Below are 21,701 nucleotides of genomic sequence, written 5' to 3'. Positions count from 1 at the left end.
GCAGCGTCGCACGAGGGCATTGATTGAGGCGATTTACTACTGGCCACGCATGCGGGACGATATTGAATGCTATGTACAGACTTGTCTTGTGTGCCAGCAAGACAAAGTAGAGCAGCGCCAACCAGGAGGACTCTTGGAGCCCCTGCCCATAGCGGAGCGTCCATGGGAGAGCGTGACCATGGACTTCATCACATGCTTACCGAAGTCCGACGGGTACGGGACGATTATGGTCGTGGTGGACAGGTTCTCCAAATATGCCAGCTTCATGCCCGCCACGGCAGGTTGCACTGCTAAGGAAGCTGCCAGGCTATTTTTCAAGAATGTGGTGAAGTATTGGGGATTGCCAAGACATATCATTAGCGACAGAGATCCACGCTTCACCGGGAACTTTTGGAGAGAATTGTTTGAAATTCTTGGCACAAAATTACATTTCTCCACTAGTTTCCACCCGCAGACGGACGGCCAGACGGAGCGAGTCAATGCCTTACTGGAGTGCTACTTGAGGCACTTTGTGAGCTCCCATCAGAAAGATTGGGCGAGACTACTGGACGTAGCCCAATTCTCTTACAACCTACAGCGGAGTGAGGCCACAGGGCGAACACCATTCGAGCTAGCCACAGGCCAACAGCCACAAACTCCACATTCACTACCGGCCGCGTTCGAGGGCAAGAGTTTAGGGGCTTATCACATGGCCAAGGGATTTGAGGAGCAGCTCGACACTGCCAAGTCTTATTTGGACAAGGCAGCGAAGAAGATGAAGAAGTTTGCCGACCGCAAGCGTCGTCCCACGGATTACCAAGTTGGAGACATGGTCTTGGTCAAGTTCAACCCCAGGCAATTCAAGGCGTTGCGAGGCATGCATCAAAGCTTAGTGCGAAAGTACGAGGGCCCGTTCAGGATCGTTGCCAAGGTTGGCAAGATCTCTTATAGGTTGGAGCTACCACCGCATATTAAGGTTCATCCAGTCTTCCATGCCAGCGTCCTCAAGCCGTACCATGTGGACAAGGATGATCCTAGCCGAGGAGAATCAAGTCGGGCGCCACTCACAATCACCGCCTCCCATGATCGAGACATCGAGGCTATTGTGGACTACCAAGCCAAGCGAAAACAGGGACAACAGGCCACTGCTATGTTCTTAGTCCATTGGAAGGGACAATCTCCGGAGGAGGCCACCTGGGAGAGATATGAAGACCTGTGGCAGTTCAGGAACAAAATCCGGGAGTTCTTGCAGCAGCAGTGCGCCGCGGTCGTCGCCACATCAGGTGGGGGAGAGTGTTATGACCCGCCACTTGATCTTGAAGAAGGTAGAAGAATCTAGAGTCTTGGAGAGGTTAGTGGAAGACTCTAGATCCTTATAGAAACTTGTAGAGAAGTATTGAAAGACTTAGAATTCTCTAGAGTGTGTAGAGAATTCTAGAGAGGGACTTCTTTGTAAATATGGAGGGACTTGTATAGCAATATTTATTTACACTTAAGCCCCTTAGGAGTAGTATAAATAGAGGGGGCATTCATTTGTAGCAAACCATCAAGCAAACAAGTATTCTTCCAAGCAATACAAAAGCCTTCTTCATAAAAGCTCTCTTGTCTTTCTTACAATCTAACATTCCCTTAGCGATCTAGTATTAAAGGCTTACTTGAGCTTACAAGATCGTAAAAGATTCGTGAGTAAGTTGTCAAGTGCCGCACGGAGGTCTTAGTTGAAGTCTAAGTCCGTGACTCTAGGTATAAATAGTTTTAATGACGACATCAGTTCTATCTAGGGGAGTGCAAAAATTGAATTAAAAAAGTATTATTGATTTATTGCTATTGGGTTAACAGTTATTTAATGATTTTATATAAAAAAAAATTATTGGATTATCGATTCAATATTGGTTTTTTAATATTAGATTATTAGATAAATCGATAACCCATTGAGACTAATTATTTACTATTTTAATATTTACTCATATAAAAATATTAAATAAAAAAATATTAATATAAATATATAATCACTATATAATCACTGTATTTACCCTTTAGGATTTGTCGCTTTAGGTTCACAACATCAAAACTCAAAACCTAAAAAAAATTAAGAATGGCGGCGGCTACGATTTGCAAGTTGCAACGACAACGACAAAGGTTAGGCGACGGTTAGATTGTGAATTGTGAGTTTGAATTCTCTCTTCTTTTCCTTTTTCTGATTTCTCCTCTTCTCTGTACCTACTTTCTCAAAAAATTCGACTTTGCTGGTAAACAATTAGGAGATTATTTCATCCTAATTGGGGTTAAATTTGATGAGCATTTGAATATTTTCCGTAAGAAACTCTTTTCCCTTTTTCAGTAATGTTCAAGATTTCCGAAAATTGTTGGAAAAGTTATATATTTATTTTGAAAGCATTTTTTTATTGGTTAAATAAAAAAAGATCGTTAAAGACCAAAAACCGATAAATCGATAACAAATATCTTATTGGTTTGGTTATCGATTTAGCGTATTTAAAAATCAAAAATCGATAAATCAAACCGATAACACTTAAATCGAACCGAACCGACCGATACACACCCCTAGTTCTACCTCAGTTTTTGGATGTTATTGTTAATGAAAACTAACTCCCTTGTGAATGCTTCCTTAATTATTACTTTCTCCGTTTCCTATTAGTTGATCACTTTTTATTTTATATAGTGCTTAAGAAATTATAAATAAGAAGACAATTTTACTAATTCACCCCTTAAAAAACTTCTTGGGAACTTTACAAACAAATGTTAACACTTTCAAAAAGAATTAATTGCAAGGGTAATATAGAAAAAAATTAATTGATGCTTTCTTGATTTAGTAAGGTGAACAACTAATATAATTTAACGGGAAATTCCGCAAATAACCACTATAATAAATTTAATTAGGCTCCTTAGTTATAGTTTGCATATTTACAGGTTGTAGCTATAGTTTAAGCTGTCTCGTTTGTATAATTTGTGGATAATTGAGTTATTTTTGTATAAATTCGAAATAACGAATTTATACAGACACAAACATCTAAACTTTAAATAATTATACAAATTATATTATACGAAGTTACATTACACAAAAGTTATACAAATTTCGAATTATGCAAACTTGAACCTTAATTAACGTTAAATGTTAGCGGCGAATTATAAATTAATTAAACTATAGTTATATTAACTAATTAACTATAGTTTTCCCTTTTTAACTTATAACTCTCCCTTTTCGAGAAAAGGCAAAGAGAGGCCCAAGTCCAAAGTCATCATTCATGAAAACTAACTCTCTTGTGAATGCTTCCTTAATTATTCACACAGGCTGCGTACTGCTAACGTGATTAAAAAAGCAAGAAAAACATGGGACTTGTTTCCTTTTTTGGAGGTGGGCGGTGGGTGAAGAACTTAATTTAAATAAAGGTGCACCAAAAGTCGCAGTTGTAATCGCAAAGAACCTAATTGGAATATAGGTGCTGCACGAAAGGCTACTGTTGTAATCTCAAATAATCTAATTGTATAAAGATGGTGCACCAAAAGTCGCAGTTGTAATCGCAAAGTTAATTGGAATAAAGGTGGTGCACTAAAAGCCTACGATTTCACTAAGCCAGAGTCGTATTTACATGTCAAGATAAAAAATACCCTACAATAGGATAGTATAGGTATGAAAAGAACCATAAGTTGTTCTATTAGTACCATCTGCTAACATGGAGAGTTACGTTGTTCCTTTTTTTATATATTTTTTTCCTTTTGGTGGGCGGTGGTGGGTGGGTGGGAAGCTGCAGTTGCAGTCGCAAAGAACCTAATTGGAACAGAGGTGCACTAAGACCATACAATTGAAGCAAGCCAAAGTTATCTTTACAATTCAAGATAATCCACCAGCACACATTTGAGTGGGATACATTTTAATCTGAAGATACACTTTGATATTTCACTTCATTTTCGTGCTTAGAGGAGTTTTCCACCCCACTACCATTAGCAGCACATAGTTTTGTCCTAGTCTCCACATAGTTTCCGGCCAGAGAATCAAACAAAATGCCAGCGCCAATGCCAACAGCCAAATCAATAGTGTAATGGCCCCTAGTGCTCAGCAACCTCACCACTTGCAATACATTCAAGGCGTCAAATACTCGAGCCATTTCCCATCTTTGCATGCGTTTCATATCCAGCGAAGCAATCACGGACGCCGCAACATGCCCTGAATAAAACAAGAAAAACGACACATTCCCTACTGGGAAATCGACCCCTGACCCCAAGAAATCCTACAATTGAGAAAGCGATCTATCAGTGTTTTTTAAAATATAGAATTCCTAATTAAATTGAATCCCACATCACAATAATCGCACAACATGGAGGTTTAAATCTGGGTGGTCCTAATGTAATGTGGAAGTACAAGCATGCCAAAAGAATTAGTAACATTTTTCGCATTAAATTAGCTGGGACAAGTCCAAGCTAGCTATTAGTTAGACAGTTATTTATACTGATTAAGCTAAAGTTATAAATGACAACTGGATACGTGACATTATATTCGACCACATGGTCCCCCCACTATGACTTATGAAGAAAAAAAAATATAAACAGCATTTTTTCAACATTAACACTACTGTAAAAAAAAAATTGTTTGAAATACTATGTTTCATTTTATTTGGCCCTCGTACTAGAAATAAATTGTTCGTTTTACTTGTAGTTTTAGCAATCCTCCATAACTACTACTATTATTCAAGTCAAATGTAAGCTGGTTAGCTTGTGATCTACGCGAATAAAGTAGAAAAGAACGCATTTTTAAGAGTTGGTTACATGTATTGTAAGTATAAAATATTAAATTGTAATTTATAATCTAAGAAAAAAATATAAAATTTGTAATCTAAGAAATAAGGAATGTCACTTGGTAAAGGTGAATTGCTAAAGCTATTGAAACTCTCTTTAAAAAGTTTTAAAGCAAAAGAGCTGTATACAGCGGTGGATTAAAAAAAAAGGGGGAAAGGAAAAGTACCTCTGGCAATGGCAACTGTGTAGCATACCCAAGAATCCCTCTGAATGTGAACATAAACAGCGCCGATACTGTCGCTCGAGGACGTCCTTCAATTAGAAAAGTCCCCAAAATGTACGCCGTTTGCATCGCCACGAACACCTAAATTAAACCCAAAGTGGATTCATGTAAAAAAAAAAATTGAATGAATTTTGATTAATGCTAAAATTTTGTCGATAAAAAATGTAGATCCAGTTCATAACTAGATCAATAATACCGACATGCATCGATTGGGTTATGTGCGGTAGCTTACCGTGTTTAGTCCGGCAAAAAGAGTGTTGAGAGCGGGTTTATCAGCAAGCAATCGATTAAGAGGAACAGTAACAATAAATCCCAGATCGAAAGGCGGAGAAGAAGCTGGGATCATACGAAGAGTGTATTCCACTCCCATGAAAAACAACAGTGAAGCAGCGAAGACGCACGGTATCGGATGGTACTTCACTACACCAAATACATCCTCCGTCCTCCACTTCATGAAATACGCATTACCTAACCACCACCCATAACCACCGACCGCCGATTCCGATGCCGATGCCGATTTCTTCTTCATTTCTGTAACGACACCGTTCCGTTCAGCTTTCTCCTTTCTGTTAGTACTATGCCTTTTGCTGAGAGTGGAGGAAGACCCGTTACGATGATGGAGTTTATTTCCGTTCATCGTTGCCCGAGGAGACGGAGATAAACATGGCGAATGTGGATCTAGTGAATGAATATATATGGGGATCTAGTGACGGAGTTTACGAAGGTGGTTGTCGTAGATATTTTGTATATCAGAGTAAACAGAGGGGAAGGGGATACAATTTTCATTACAAGTGTTGAAAATGCAGGGTAATTGGGCATATACTTAGTTGTCGACTAATGCCAAACAAAGCAACGCTGTTAGGGGTTATTTGGTACGCGGCCTAAATTTCGATATTGGTATAATTTATCGAATTATAAATGTATTTTTAGCTTTACTTTAGTTAAGGTTTATGTCATTCGATTTTGATCGTACATATTTAAATTTGTATAAAATTGAATAAATATATCTATTTTTTCAACTTTTATATAATTTTAAGTATCTATTTATAAACAACCAAAATTAAAAAATATAAATATAAGATAATATCAACTTAAACGACACATTTATATATTATATCATAAAATAACCACAAATTAGTTGAAATAAAACAAAATATTCATAAAAAAATAAATTTATATTGTCAATCAAACACACACACAATATAATTTTAATTAGAAATATCTAGCATATTAAACAACCCCGTAGAATAAAGGGGTTTGGCATGGAATCACACGAAAGTGGTGAGTGGCTTCGATAGAAGTAATGGTGAGACACACGTTACGTTGTGAAAAAAATATATTTATTCATTGTATCTTACGGATTATTCACTCAAAACACGTGGATTCAAAAGTAGGAATGTATATTATGGTTTTATAAATGAAATTTTAAAAATGTTATTGATTTATTAAATGATTTTTATATATTTTTTACTATTAGCATATCAATTCAGTAATTAATTCTTTAAATTTATTTAGCGGTTAAATTGATAATTCAATAAGGTCATACTAAATTTAACTTTTTATCTCTAATTACCTATTTCTCTTTTTAATTTGTTAACCTTACAATAATATGTTGGAGAAATTAATAGACTTATGATTCCTAATTTATTTGAGATTTTTTACTCAGCGTATGGTTGTATTACTATCTCTCCAGTAAAAAGCCAAGTAAAATTCATCCTGTTATGCAGCATTCATTTAATTAGTAGCATTAAAAAAAAATATGATTTTGTATTAATTATTTGATGTGGTAACACATAGTAATGTGAACATCGAAGACAACTAATTTGCCTTAAGAGGCTACTATTTTTCGAAGAAAGTGCATATTAACAAATGAAAAGAAGAAGAGAAAAAAAAATATTTAGAGAAGCAGATTTATCGTTGGCCCTTAAAAATTATTTTTTTATTGGTAAATCGATAATTAAATTGTTGAAGACCATTAATTTATTAACCTATAATCCATACCAAATAGTTTTTTGGTTCAGATATCATTTTTGATTTAGCAAATTTACACATCAATTAAGTATTCTAATAATATACAAAATGAAATTCAATCAAATCAAATCGATCGATAAATAACACTTCCCAAAAGTGTAAAGGCTAAAATCATTTCACACCAACTACATCGGTTAAACAAATTTGAAATTTCCTAGTTGGTCTTTAACAATCTTCTTAGTATACAGTATAGCAAATTCATCCACTCTTAAGCCTTTAATTAATTTTATTCTTTCAATATCTCAGTATAAATACATATTAAAAATTTGATTAATTATTTTTTGTTTTTCTAAAACATTTTTAAAAAAGAATAGAATAGAAAAACAACAAATGTTTTATGGAACATACACATTCAATTTAGACAATAAACATTGAGATCCCTAGCATTTATTAAAAGAAGATGGTACACACACATATATATATTATTACAGGGAATAAACTACTATATACCACCTCAGTACTTAGGTGTCATTATTAATTTGTTTCTACATTTTTGTCTCCAGTCTTATTCCGATATGTTGGACGTTGGCGTAATGCATTAAACTCTCTTTCTTCTCTTCTCATGTGATGGTGTTTTTCCTTCTTTTTTTTTAATGCTTGAAGGAGAAATTTTCCAAACTCAACAAGTTTGAGGGATCAAATCATAGCTGCTGATAATTAATAGTAAAACCCAAATAGAAAAATTAAAAGTAAAAGACAAAAAGTAGGTTGATATGTTCCCTTTTAAATCGTTAGAAACTAGTGTAACTAAAGCAGTTAAAATGACAAGTTTTTTTTTTTTTTTTGCGTTACTGTCCATCCTGCGATCATGGTGATTTTATGCTTTTGACGTTATGTATTTAAACCTCATAAAGTGTTCGACTAAGTTAATTGCAAGAAGGCAAAGAGTAATTCATTTGAACTTTTACCAGCAGAACCTTAGTTATCCCCTTTGACATGTGAAGTACTCTGTCACAATGGAAATGTACCAACTCATAAGAAAATAGGGGAAGCAATAGCAGTGTAGCGAGATTGAAAATATGATGCCGAAACAAACTATTGTGTGGGGCAAACAACATACCCATTATAATAATGAATCTGGAAAGGGTGGTGAACAAAGAGTTATTTACTTCCTAACCGTCCTAAAGTATTCTATGTTAGGTTTGACATTATATTAATAAAAGAAACGATTTTGAATTAAGAAAACTGCACGAAAGTAACAAGACACTTCTCCCGCAAAATGTTACATTAAGACATAAATAGGCCAGAGACAATTCGCGAACAACTTATTAAATTCTATAGGCTGATTCTGTTTTAATTGATTAATGCATTTGCATAACTCGAGCATATATGTATCGATCTTAAGCTTCATTAACAATGTAAGCAAGTCCCACAATAACTTCTGCTGGTGATGGAAAAGGTCATTTTCGAAGAAGAGCAAAAGTACAGCCTATTAATAAGAAGTCTCCTATTAGCTTTGATCAGCTCATTGTTGTATTAATGTTCATCCTGGCGCGCCTTTGTTTTTGAGAGAGAGAGAAAAAATGACTTGCTTGAGCTCTTGATAATTACAGTGCCATAGTTTAGTGCTTGAACAGAAACAACTTACAGGCAAAATTTCTCAGAGGTTGAACTGAATCCCTACACTACCTATAACTATCAACATCTTGACTTTCTTTGAATCCTTCTTTAACTGAATACTGACTTTACGTACTGTCTCAGCTTCCAACTGGAGACACCACCAAACTTCTCATCACTGGCGTCAGAGGTTGTATCCTAGATCTGAAAATCTACAGCTCCCCCCCCCCCCCCCCCCGAATATATAGCACAGGAGCATGTGCATCAGAGAGCCCACTAAAAACCGCTACCTTGATGCTTGATCAAGACCAGTGGCAGCAGAGCTCATGCCAGGGACAACACCATTTTCATTCGGAGGTGGTGTACCCCATTTACCTTCCGATTCTAGAGGTTCAAGCACATAAACTCCACCATCAGTAAGTCCTACTGCGCATTGGTTTGATTCAGATGGATGAGCAGCAACGACAAGTGGATACACTCTGGAGCTGTCAAGAACATTATCAGAACTAGGAGACAGACGTGAGAGAATATGAAACTAAACCTAGTTTTAGTCTATTGTCCCTGATATGATTCATACCTTGGGTTAGAAGGCAAATAGGCGGCAGGATTCACCCGACACCTCAGTTTGAGTGCTGCAGCAGTAAAGATACTCACACTTCCATCATCAAAACTTGCAAAAATTGACTGGCTATCACACGAGTATGTCGCATCAGTAACTGCAGAATTTGGTGAAACCCACTGCAAGGAACCAAACTTTCTGTGAGTTAAACAGCCTCCTTTCCTTGAGTTGATCAGATCGGACAAACATACAAAGACTTTACCAATATTTTTACTAGTTTTAACAATAATTCCAAGTTTGTGTGATTGGGGGCCCTATAAATCTGAGAAATCATAGATTATCTCCCACCATGCAATAATATAATGTTTGCCAAATAAACATAGGACTTAAACACATAATCGTAACCCACCAAGAGCAAAGCACCGAGTAAACCAGATGTGTGTGTTACAAACCTGCTTGAAGCATTCAAGCTTTGATGCTTCATATATGGCTATCTGTGTTTCATGAACAACCAACAAGTGCGTCTGATCTTGATGGAACTGAACCCGTGTCTGAGAAAGAGGATTTATTGCTCTACCAGAGGGAATCTGCAAAAACTTGCTGGCTTTCTTCTCCCATCCATCCATGCTCCAAACACAAAGCTGAAGAATGTAAAGGGTAAAGAAACCAAGATAAAGAGAGCCACCAGGCCACACTAAAGGTGTTGCCCTCCAATAAAAATACAGGATGGAAATTTTCTGGAGAAAGCAATAGAAACAATTTGGAAGGGAACTGCTGTGTTCTAACTTTCCTGCCATAGACAGATAATAAGTGCAATAAAATGCAACTTGATGACTAGGTAGAAAGCTTATTTGCTATTTATAAGAAATTCTACACTCTTATCACCCCCACTGAAATTTCTCGAGTGTCTACCAAAAAAGGCATTGAGCGAATCCCAACAGTAAATTTGGGTCCTGCAGATTTTCTAAGTATAATATGCGATTTACCTGAGCATCAGCACCAGATGATACCAAAACATTCAAAACGCTAGAGAAAGCCAAGCCAGTTACTCTCTTCTGATGACCTTTAAGTTTGCTTTTCACCTGTAGATTTTTATCACGCATATGACTAAATTGTCAGATAAAAATCAAAAAGTAATTAAATCATCACGTTATGCACATATCACATATCTGTATGATATACTAGTCTTAGTTTATTTCAGGACCTCATCAACGCGAACATTGTAAATTTGTATTGAAGAGTCCTCCATTCCGATGGCAATAATGTTATTATCCTGTGGATGAAAGGCAAGAAAAGTTGCGGCAGGTGGAGGGGGCATGAAAGTTGTCATTGTCTGCAAGGCATTAAGTGTATGTTAAGCCTCATATTAAACACCACCAATAACACCGATACACAAGCTATCCAATCAAGCCAGAAACATTGATTTATAAATACCTTAAAAGTCATCATGTTAAACAAAGAAATTTTTCCACCAGATGCTGACATAACATACGAGTCATTCTTTGAAAGTGCAAAGCATGGAACAGCTTCTTCGGGGTTTGTCTCGCTTATATCATTTGTCATCAGAATGCCACTGGAAGGTTGCCATAATTGAGGTGGAACAACAGTAGATGCCTAGAGAGAGATATTGTAAAAGGTAATCAGAAAAGAAACATTAAAGATCAAGGTAAAAGGGGAAAAATAATTCACTATAGCATATGGGAAGAGAAAAAAAACAAAAAAGTCCCAGTACCTTTCCTGTCACGTTCCTCTCGTTCCTTTGCCATTTCCAGAGTTTGTGTACAGCATTGTATGCCAAAGCCAGAATTGCACCTCCAGAATTTGTATACATTAATCTAATGATCTGAATATAGCAAATATAAAAATTGATTGACAATAAGTGAAGTTACGTAAGATCTCTGAAACATAAACTTGAGAGTAGTTGTAAAACCTAATTTATAAAACCACAGTGAAATTACCTATTTTTTTCCTTTCTGGTAAATGAACAGACGGGACAAAAACTTGTTCTGGAACAACTAGCTAACGACAACCCCCCCCCCCCAAGCAGAAGAAATTAAACAAATAAGAACAGAAAGGTATCACATCCTTACCCTTACGGACAGTAGACTATCTGGAAGCCTCAAGGAACGAACTTGAGCAGGTTCACTAATTTCAGTCAATTTCCAAATTTTGGACTTCTCCAGCTCATCAGGAATCCTAGGCTTGGTATCTTGCAAGCTGCGATTATCCCCATTCTAAAAGGTAGTTTTAAAAATAGTTAACAAAATATTCTGTCAAGAGTTCGAATTGACGAAACATACAATATCTTGCACATGTCATTGTTAATTTTAGAGGCGTTAAGGAATGTTTTTCATCAAAACCTATGCAGCTTTGAAAACCGAATCAACTGCATGAGCTAAGCATAAAAACCTACCAGTTGAACAATGGCTGTCACTGGCGCAGTTCTATCCGCAATACTAATGCTAGTTCCAGCAGTTGAACTAGAAGCACCATATGTGCTGATCATGGGTGCCTATCAAGAGTTGAAAGAAAAATGAAATAATGGTCTTAGACTAACAATGCAGCCTCCAAACAAATATACCTTGGCAACAGCACCAGGAGGAACTCTGGAGGGATCAAGAGCACGGCTTTCAATAGCACGGATCAGCCGAACACCATCAGCATTTGCCAATATTTTAACACCATTCTCACTGGTTGATACAGCCAAAAGTGTCCCTTCTTTACTAAACCGGATGCATGGAGATGCCTAAAGGTGAATTTGTGTCTTTTTAGAAGTGCTCGACAGTGTACAACAATAACCTTCAAAGCAGTAATAAGATTTTAACTACATACTGGTAATCCGCCATCAGCATCTGCGGTAGTCAAGAGGTTTGTATTATCCATATCCCAAAATTTGATTATGAACTCATCGCCGGCAGCCAAAAATCTGTTTTTTGTAGTATCAAATTGCACAACCCCGACAGATCTTTTCCCAAGACCAATATAAGTACGTTTAACAGCACCTTCACTTTCATTCCACTCCACAAGGTATGATTCACCATCTTTACTGGTACCACAAGAAAAGAGCCTACCGTTTTTTGACAATTAAAATATTTAGCCACTTTAATCTTTCACCATTTTCAATAACAGAGGCGGTAACTAGATTTCTACCTTGCTCCATCAGCACTATAAGCCATTGTAGTACATGAGTGGCCTGGAGCATCATAATCAACCCTGGATCCCATGTTGTCATACAGCCAAGCCTTGATCTTCCCATCAACAGCAGTTGCAAAAATGAACTAATGCAGAAAAGAAGACCTTGATTAGAAAGAAAAAATTTCAAGACTAGGATAGAGAAAATCAGTAGAGAAACTCTCTCAAAAAAAAAAACGCAAAATTTCCTTGTCTTTTTTCTAATAATGCTTATCAACATAAAATATCAGCTAGTAGAAGCTACACAGAGTTTTATGTCCAATAAATGTTGTCAGGAGATAACTACAAGGATGCTTAAACAGTAAGCAGAAAGACAAGATTACAACAACAACAACAACAACAACAACCCAGTGAAATCCCACAACGTGGGGTCTGGGGAGGGTAGAGTGTACGCAGACCTTACTCCTACCAAGGTAGGACGGCTGTTTCCGAGAGACCCTCGGCTCAAAAAAGGCATAAAAGGGGGTCAGATAAGGTTAAGAAATTCAAAGCGCTATAGGAAAATAAATAACGAAGGCATCACAGATAAAATAGAGTAATCAAAAGTACTGAAAGCAATAAATAGTAACAGAAATAGCAGAATGAGAGTACAAGGAATTGTAATGTGCTAGTGCGCCTATGAATAGGGAAGAATAACGAGACTATGTACTAGCCTTCTACCCTAATGTGGGTCCTCCACAGCCTCCTATCTAAGGTCATGTCCTCGGTAAGCTGTAACTGAGCCATGTCCTGTCTAATCACCTCTCCCCAATACTTCTTCGGCCTACCCCTACCTCTTCTGTAACCATCCATGGCCAACCTCTCACACCTCCTCACTGGGTCATCTGTGTCTCTCCTCTTCACATGCCCAAACCATCTCAGTCGCATTTCCCGCATCTTGTCTTCCACCGAGGCCACTCCTACCTTGTCCCGAATAGCCTCATTTCTAATCCTGTCGCTCCTGGTGTGACCACACATCCATCTCAACATTCTCATCTCGGCAACTTTCATCTTTTGAATGTGAGAGATCTTAACTGGCCAACACTCTGCCCCATACAACATAGCCGGTCTAACCACCACTTTGTAGAACTTGCCCTTAAGTTGTGGTGGCACCTTCTTGTCGCATAACACTCCGGAAGCGAGCCTCCATTTCATCCACGCTGCCCCAATACGATGTGTGACATCATCGTCAATCTCCCCGCTGCCTTGCATGATAGACCCAAGATACTTAAAACTACTTCTCTTTTGAATGGCTTGGGCACCAAGCTTAACTTCCACGCCAACCTCCTGAGGTGTCTCACTAAACTTGCACTCTAAGTACTCTGTCTTGGTCATACTCAGCTTAAGATCTAAGTACTCTGTCTTGGCAATTTCATTGTGCCTCAAAAATGATTTTCAAACTTCTAAGTTAAATTATAAAGGCATGTTAAGGTGTTTCCAGCTTCAAATAAAAAATAAAACAAAATTCGGTATTTGTTAATGCAAGTTAAAAATATAGTGGACAAAAAGGTAAATAGTGATGGCCAAAAGTATATCTTGGCAAAAATAGGAAAAGTTCGCTGACATAGCATTTTCTCTTGTAATTATTGTACACAATTTATGGGGGCAGGGGGGATAAACTTGCATTGGTTGTCCACATCACTTTTACATACTCTTAAGTCAATCGACAGAAATCATAAAATACAACCAACAATACATATATATCTCATCATTCTCATTCTAGAGATGCACAAATTTGATAGTACCTGAATGTTTTCCTTATAGTGAGGACACACAGAATAGACAGGCGCTTCATGGCCCTCAAAAGTATACTGCTTAGAGCCAGTAGCAGCATCCCACACCTGAGTGGACACAAAAGGCTCCAAAATGAGACCCTTCGTTTCTTAAAATTCAGCTTTAGAAGACTGACAAATAACAACAATGCATACCCTGATAGCCTTGTCCTCTCCACAAGTTATGATGCATAATTGTTTATTTGGATGAGAGAAAGCAAGATCACTAACATTGCCAACATGGGCATCAATCTAGAACAAATAAAAGAAGATCAGGTCATAGTTGCTTCTAAGATAGTGACAAGATAGCAGACAAACATAGCTTAATGTAACTGAAATCTGAAGGTTAAACACACCTCATGGAGGTTCCTCAAATCATCACCACCATGGTAGGAGTATAGATGAACTATGTGCTTAGAATATGCAACACCTGGATCAACATTGATAATCAAGAAAATAGCATGATTGAATAACAGAAACCACTGACCTCATAAATTTCATTTGTAATATCACATAATAAAAGAGAAAAGAGTGGGTCAATTCACTATCACAAAATCTGATGGAGTGGAAACGAATACTTCTCACTAGGGGTGTAGTGTGCAAAGAAAACCAACAACCGGCACCAACCCGATAAACCGAGTCAAACCGGAAAAAAAACCGACTAGAGGTTTGGAAAAAAAAACGATCACTCTTAAAGCCACCAAAATTCATTCATCTATGATTTCCTCTTAGAATCTGAAAACCAAATGAAATAGTACAGAATTTTTAATATTTAAAACTGAGCTCTTATCCATCAAAAAAGCTACAGACTGCAAGTACTCTCTCCATAGCAGGCACCCTTGTCAAAATGTATCCACCCCAGGAAAAATCCTCACTTCAAATGACAAGAGAGATGATTACCACATACCAAGAAAGTTCCCATCAGGGCTCCACATCACACGGTTGACTGTTGCAGTATATTCATTCGCTAAAGAAGCCTATAAGTAAGAAATAGGAAATTAATATCTACGAAAACTGGAAGGAGGCCATAAAAGGTTAAATACTCTAGTAGAGATGCACTAACCTGCAGAGTCATTGAACAGTTACCTATATCCCAAACTTTGAAATTTTTAAATGCAAGCCTTTCCCTGCCACCAATCTCCCATATAGCAATGTCGCCAATGTTTGTTCCAACTGAAAAGGTAGACGAGCAAAATCTTCAGAAAGATAACATCACATGCTTAGAGTGAAAAGCTCTATATATCTGAATAATTCAGTAACACAGAAAGCTGACCAAGAAGAAGGGTTTGTTGCACAGGATGGAAATCCATGCTCTTAACAGCAGACCCTTGATTCAAGTTCACCACAACAGTCTTGGGTAAGTCATCAGAAGAATGCGAACTATGAGCATGGCTCTGTCCAGGATATGTGACAGGGAAGATGTTGACGGGGAGATTATTGACCTGCAGAAGTCCATTTAGATCAAGAAGTGAACACTGGATATCCCATGATAAAGCATAGTTTGAAATATTGAGATAAGATGACATAAAAAGGAAACCAAAAGACTAGCAGGAATCAACAATTCCCTTAGCCCAACAAAAATACCTCAACAATCAAGAGTCCAGAACGCCTAAACCAACCCAAGTAATGAATGGCAACTCCCCCACCCACACACAAAAAGAAAAGAGAGAGAGCATTTAAATGGCATATTATGTACCTCCTCTGACATCCCAAAGGGTCTTGGCCTCTTCAGCACATGCTCAGAATCGGCAGTTTGGTAGTCCAATGCAGCATTACTAGCAGGAGGAGTCCTAGGATGCTTTAGCATGGATGCTATCGTATTGCACACACACGAACCAAGCCAACAAATTAGCCAGAGAGAAAACAGGGGAATTAAAGAAGAACATTGAAATTAGATGTTAACACTGATAGCAATAGGAAACAGGTAAAAGTCAAATGACATTCATTAGTAGGAAAACCAAAATTACCAGCATTAGTAGGAGGACTTAAGCCTATTGGTCCTCCTGAAATAGCTTGGTGTGGCATAGAGGGCGGATTGGCCATCCATCCTCCAAGCGAAGCAATAGGTGCTGGTGCTGGCTGGAATGGCTTTTCAGACAAAGAAACAAGACTGATTTCAACAACAAATCTAAATAATATTCTCAGTGAGCTTACATTTATTTTTTTAAAAGGAAAAAACTAAGAAGAAAGAAGATAGTTGTTTCAAGGAACACATACTCCATGGGCGCCTATAGGTGGAAAACCACCTACTTTAGGCATAGAACCAATTATTGGATTAGCAACTGGCGAAGGAGCCCGAGCACCATTTGGTTGCCCACAAGCATGGTCAACAAAGAGTGTTTTTATATCAGGATTGGGCTTTGGATTCTTGCATAGCTGATGCTGCCAGTTTAAACTGCGAGATAATAGAAAGGAATAATAACGATAAACATATAATGGTGTAAACCAAATAAGGATTCATAAAAAGTTGTTAACTTAAACTCGGCATGAAGAAAAAACACATTCCTGTTGCTGAGAAACAGAGAGGAAAAGAATATTAATAAATGTGTTCCTTAGTCACCTCTGGTTTATCAATGTCCGCAGCCTTGAGTTCTTTAAGCTAGGAAACTGAAGCTTCTCGCGGAAAAGAGGATTGGCCTCAATCAATTTTTTTAGCTCAACAAGCATTATAGCCCTAGCAGACTTGGTATCTCCATACTTCGAAAGCTGTTCGTTCTCCCTAGCATTACATATTTTCCACCATAAATTTTTTATTATGAAATGAACAAGATAGACTGGGAGGAAAAGAATGTAACCAACTGCTCACCTACAGATAATTTCATGCACCACAGTTAACAAACTAAAGGCAGAGAAATACTAGCATATTAATATGGAAACCTTACAATTAAGAGAAAGAAGGAATATTTTCTCTTCCTAGTTAGGCATCATGTTTTTATTTATACAACTTTGTCGAGCAAAAGTGCAAGCCCCCAAGAAAGTCAGCATATATACCACAAGTAACAAAGTAATTTTGACAACCCATCCAGACAACAAACGGCGAAATTAGACCTCCCGCGCAAAACAAGAAATGAATTCCTTGTGTATTCTTTGCTAGTAGTTGAATAGTAGCAATCAGATTCTTAAAGATCTCTTTCCAAATTCAAAAAGGAAAACGAACATCCCTTTGGCTTTAACGCAAATAAATGAGGGACCAAATAAAGGAAAGCCAGATCATCAAGATCTTCTGAATCTATGTTGCATGGATCCTTCAAATTCCCTTGCAGCACCGTGTCTATCCAACATGATGTTGGTGTGGGTGTGAGATACGCATTTGGGTGCTTTGAATTCGACAATGACCAAAGAACTATAGGTTAGTTGGCCTTTTGGTTTCCATTTTATGGGTAAACATGTGTGTCTGTGAGTATATAAATATTCACATAAGAATTAGAACACTTTGCTAATACATGAGATAGTTTACTAGGTATTCAAGAAGAGTGTAGTTATACTAGTTTTAGTTCAATGACTTCACTAATTATTGAATATGACTTATCTATGTCGAACTATACATTTATAGCCAAATCTAGAAACCCATACTTGTACTCCTTTGCATATCTAGAATCCTAAGATTTAGGTGATGACACAGAGACTAATAGATCCGCATTCATATCGGGTGTCGACTTCTAGAGTTTTTTGGCAAGTGAAAAACTACTGAGGTGCAGAAAATGGTCCACTTAACAACAAACTTGATTTCCTACAGCTATTTATATATCAAACAAACAAACAGCAGACTACACGGAAAACCGTGGTTATGCATTCGTTCTGAACACACAATTTTGCTCAAATACTACAAAATTTCTCAACCTAAGAAAACAATTCACCAAATCGTGTGAATGCTAGCATCTTCAATGTAACAACCACTACCCTCTAAATTAACCCACATAAAAATTCTATACCTAAAATTCTGCAATGTCAAGAGGAGCGTTATTTCCTTGAACAACTCTTCATTAAATGTAGAAAATACTTTCAGATCTTTCACTAGAATCTCCACAGCCTTAGCTTGATCATGCCTACAACAAAAAAGAAAATAAAAAAAATCAGCCAAATCAAATCAACAACCTACACGGCTAAAATCCAAAATGCAAAATGGAGTCCCAAAATAATCTAAAAAGAAGCTCGGAAATGAAACTCCTTGTAGTACCTGTCAAGTGCTTCCAGATACTTTTGTTTTCGGATCTCAAAAAATATTTTCATGGAATACCGGTTATCATCTACCTTAGTAAAACCAGATAGATACTTTTCCACCTCATCCCACTCTCCATTAGTAACCGAATCCTCAAAATACCTCATGTTGAAGAAGAAACCCGACTCCTTCTCCAACCTTCATCAATTAAAAAAACAGAAAACATTAAACAAACAGCAATCTTTAAAATACAAAATCACGAATACGAAAATTATAAAAGAAGCCTTTACTTGTGCACAGTTTCCTTGAACTTCTCTTCATCTAAGAACTGGAGTATAAGAAACACCAGCTCTCTGCTCAAAGAAGTCATCACGTTGACTGATCAAAACAGATCCACCACAATCCCGCTATCACCGACCTTAATTTAGGGTTTTCACAACCGATCGATTCAAATCAAAAAAAAAAATACACAAAAAAAAACATGCACAAACACAACTGAAATTAAACCACACAACAATTAATCCAACACATAAAAAAGAACAAATATCAAAATTATACCTCAAAATTCTTCTAGATCGGGATTTGCAGAAAGACATAAACAACGAAGACGAAGAAGAAGGTGAGGTTTTTTGGGCTTTTGCGGTGGGCCTCCGTCTTTTTCCTTCCCCTCTTCTTTCTCTTTCTAGTCTAATTTTGTGCTTCTTCTTTCACTCTCCCCACTGCTTTTATTTATACAACCAAAAAAGAAAAACAAAATGGAAAAAGCGGGACGACAATGTTCCTTACGCGCCTTCCTAGTCGTGAAGTACACTATCACACGAGAAATTTTTGGTCCATTAAACGCGTCGACTTTTGAACAAATGCTATACAGATCGCCACGTCGCAATGCGAAAGTGGTGATAAGTAGGAGAGTCATTATCATTAAAAATAGTTTGAAATGAAAGTTGATAAGTCAAATATCTTATCAAAATTGGATTCCATTATAAGATAAGTGGAAAATAATGATAACTAGTTCTACTTATCCGTGGCTAGGAGAGAAAGAATAAGGTACAGCGACCAAAGCACCATTCTTAAATCTGCTTTAATAATTCGATCTACTAAATAAATAGGTGGTCCCTGCTTTCCTTCAATTATTAGCTTCTATTTAAGGATGAGTTCCTATGTATAGATTAAAACAAACCAGTATTTGAATTGAATGTTCTTAACATTATGGTATGTAAAAGTGATACTCCATCCGATAATTCTCGAATTAGTAGGAATTTTAATTTTATAAATTTTAGAATTTTAAAATAATGACTTAAATATTAATAATTAAGTTTTAAGTATATACTTAATGAATTTCTTAATATAAATACACATTATTTGAATATAAGTTATTGGGTTCGATTATATCCATATACGAGCTTCTAGTTGTTTCCCCTACTCTAATTCATTTTTTATTTCTTTAATATTTAATTAATCTAATTCATATTGAGATTATTTTTTTTATTTGTTTGGCTTGATTTAGAGTACTGAGTCAAACTAATGAGTATACCGTGTGAATTAAAGTATAGAATTTTATTTTTTTATAAATAAAATTTACATACTTGAAAATTACATAAAAATAATAATAAAAATCAAATATTTATATATTTTTGGGGATGAATGCAGATTTAGCTAAGGATATGACATAACCAAAGAAAAAGAGCTATACATTATTGGGTACTATATAGTAAGAATAAATGGAAAATGGAGGGAAGATGAAAAGAGTGAATATGAAGTGTTCTCTTATTCTTTAGTAAAAAAGCAATTTTCCTCGTTGGTGGTGGAAACGAAAGTGTTTAAATAAGAAAATACTTATGCTAGTTGTTAAATGGATTGGAAAGAGGTATCGCCTCGCGTTGTCGTCGTCGTTGCTCGGCTTTGATTTTGACTTTAGAAAATGATCGAAAGAGGGATTACTTTTTGGACAAATTTTCTTTAATTAGTTAATTAATTATTTATTTAATAATTATTAAACGGCCAACCTGAAATGATCCAACCCAAAATCGAATCCGTACGACCCGATTTATTTAACATGTCTTTCCAGTTTTTGTTTTTCTTATCTATTATGTTTTTATTACTAGTTTTAATTTCTGATTTTGAAAACTTGTTAGAAACTTTGTTATTTATTATTTTTACAATTTTTTTTAATTCTAAATGGTTTGCTAATACAGATTGAATAACATGCATGTGAAATTTACTAGTTGAGAGTAGATTTTAATCTTATTATGTATCAAGTTGATTTTAAACCTATTATTGTTTCTAAAAATATTTTGATTTTATAGACGAGGAGTCGAGGATTATTATTATCATTTTTTTTATCATTTGGTATGATGATAATTTAAAATGAGCTTAAAAGGAAAAAATATGATTCGTAGTTCATATATAGTAGACTCCACTTATTATCGAATACTTTTAGCATTGATGTAGGAGAATTGAAGGACGATGTTTGCTCCATTTTATAAAGGCTATGGTGTGTTTAGTAGGGGAGAAAAAACTTTTTAAAAAAATATTTTTAATTTTTCAAGTTTGATTGATTAAAAAATTACATTAATTTTTTATAATTTCTTTAAAAGAAAGTAAATGAATTCCTTAAAAAAAATAAGATTATTGCTGACAATGTTTAAAATAAGATTTCATCATACTATTAAAATATCAATAACTTCGTAATCTTTGTTTTTAAATTAGTTTAATATGGGCCAAGTGCTGCACTATTACTTGAAATCAAATTATTTCAATAATCTCATTAATAGTCCTAGTCAGATATTTGACTCTTTCTTGTCAGGCCAAGTTTTTGAAATAAAAATATTTCAAGTTATTCTCTGCTATTAGATTTAAACTAAGTACTCGCAAAAAGCCAAACAACATAGACTCTAAATTTGTGTGTATCATTTTATAGTGGAAAAGATTTTGATATACCCCTTAATTTTATTATTTAGAGTTGATATATACTTTATTGTGAAAGTAATTCGTAGATAATTTTACTATTATACAAATGGCTTACATATACCATTTTCTTCTAACATAGGTGAAAAAATTAATTTTGAATTTATTTTTTAAAGTTTTTATTAAAATAGTAATACATATAGGGGTATATTCGATCCTTCTAACACATAATTTATTTTTTGACATTTTTTATTCCGCGGCTAATTCAAATTTATTATTTTATGGTCAAATTTATTTTTCTCACTATTTTTATTGTAAATTTGTCATGCATGCCCCAATTTATTTTTATATATACAAAAACTAAATTACAATATCACAACAAAATAATTAGTTTTAAATTACAATATAGCTGCAAAAAATAGTTTTAATTTTTTTTTCCTTTTCCCATTCACATTTTTTTCATTTCTCTTATATTTACACCAAATAATAAAAAAATAAAAATAAAATAATATTTAGAAACTCAAATAATAA

General features: G+C 35.8%; 2 protein-coding genes across 3 annotated transcripts; both read right to left on the bottom strand.

Moving 5' to 3' along the window:
• Positions 1 to 3,782: 3,782 nt before the first annotated feature.
• LOC129896392 (phosphatidylcholine:diacylglycerol cholinephosphotransferase 1-like) lies at positions 3,783 to 5,909 on the bottom strand. Its single transcript, XM_055972274.1, has 3 exons — positions 5,247 to 5,909; positions 4,958 to 5,095; positions 3,783 to 4,226 (listed from the first exon to the last, which is right to left on the bottom strand). The coding sequence occupies exons 1-3, from the start codon at positions 5,649 to 5,651 to the stop codon at positions 3,870 to 3,872; spliced, it is 900 nt and encodes a 299-aa protein (XP_055828249.1). The 5' UTR covers positions 5,652 to 5,909; the 3' UTR covers positions 3,783 to 3,869.
• Positions 5,910 to 8,543: 2,634 nt separating this feature from the next.
• LOC129896417 (topless-related protein 4) lies at positions 8,544 to 18,967 on the bottom strand. Of its 2 annotated transcripts, none has more exons than XM_055972312.1 (26): positions 18,822 to 18,967; positions 18,554 to 18,681; positions 18,282 to 18,461; positions 18,037 to 18,150; positions 16,665 to 16,823; positions 16,322 to 16,499; positions 16,072 to 16,192; positions 15,801 to 15,916; positions 15,378 to 15,546; positions 15,168 to 15,277; positions 15,012 to 15,081; positions 14,461 to 14,534; positions 14,261 to 14,356; positions 14,078 to 14,173; positions 12,312 to 12,439; positions 11,994 to 12,228; positions 11,743 to 11,907; positions 11,575 to 11,673; positions 11,252 to 11,395; positions 10,894 to 11,004; positions 10,596 to 10,775; positions 10,366 to 10,494; positions 10,148 to 10,243; positions 9,614 to 9,802; positions 9,180 to 9,340; positions 8,544 to 9,087 (listed from the first exon to the last, which is right to left on the bottom strand). In XM_055972312.1, exons 2-26 carry the CDS (start codon positions 18,631 to 18,633, stop codon positions 8,889 to 8,891), a joined length of 3,399 nt encoding a protein of 1,132 aa, XP_055828287.1. In that variant the 5' UTR covers positions 18,634 to 18,681; positions 18,822 to 18,967; the 3' UTR covers positions 8,544 to 8,888. The 2 variants fall into 2 exon arrangements, with proteins under 2 accessions (XP_055828287.1, XP_055828288.1); XM_055972313.1 differs by having other exon boundaries at positions 8,544 to 9,081.
• Positions 18,968 to 21,701: the final 2,734 nt, after the last annotated feature.

The sequence above is a fragment of the Solanum dulcamara genome, chromosome 7 (genome assembly GCF_947179165.1).
Source record: "Solanum dulcamara chromosome 7, daSolDulc1.2, whole genome shotgun sequence".
NCBI classification, from domain to species: Eukaryota; Viridiplantae; Streptophyta; class Magnoliopsida; order Solanales; family Solanaceae; genus Solanum; species Solanum dulcamara.
This window is presented reverse-complemented; position numbering and strand designations above follow the sequence as displayed.

Excerpts from the sequence above, each read along its gene's own strand:
- LOC129896417 (XM_055972312.1), bottom strand. The coding sequence starts at position 18,633 with ATGACTTCTTTGAGCAGAGAGCTGGTGTTTCTTATACTCCAGTTCTTA. Across the intron at positions 15,917-16,071 it reads AAGTCCTCCTACTAATGCTG|CATCCATGCTAAAGCATCCT; the intron begins GTAATTTTGGTT and ends GCAATACGATAG. Across the intron at positions 14,535-15,011 it reads CCCTGATGGGAACTTTCTTG|GTGTTGCATATTCTAAGCAC; the intron begins GTATGTGGTAAT and ends ATGTTGATCCAG.
- LOC129896392 (XM_055972274.1), bottom strand. The coding sequence starts at position 5,651 with ATGAACGGAAATAAACTCCATCATCGTAACGGGTCTTCCTCCACTCTC. Across the intron at positions 5,096-5,246 it reads TTTTTGCCGGACTAAACACG|GTGTTCGTGGCGATGCAAAC; the intron begins GTAAGCTACCGC and ends GGTTTAATTTAG. Across the intron at positions 4,227-4,957 it reads CACAGTTGCCATTGCCAGAG|GATTTCTTGGGGTCAGGGGT; the intron begins GTACTTTTCCTT and ends TCTCAATTGTAG.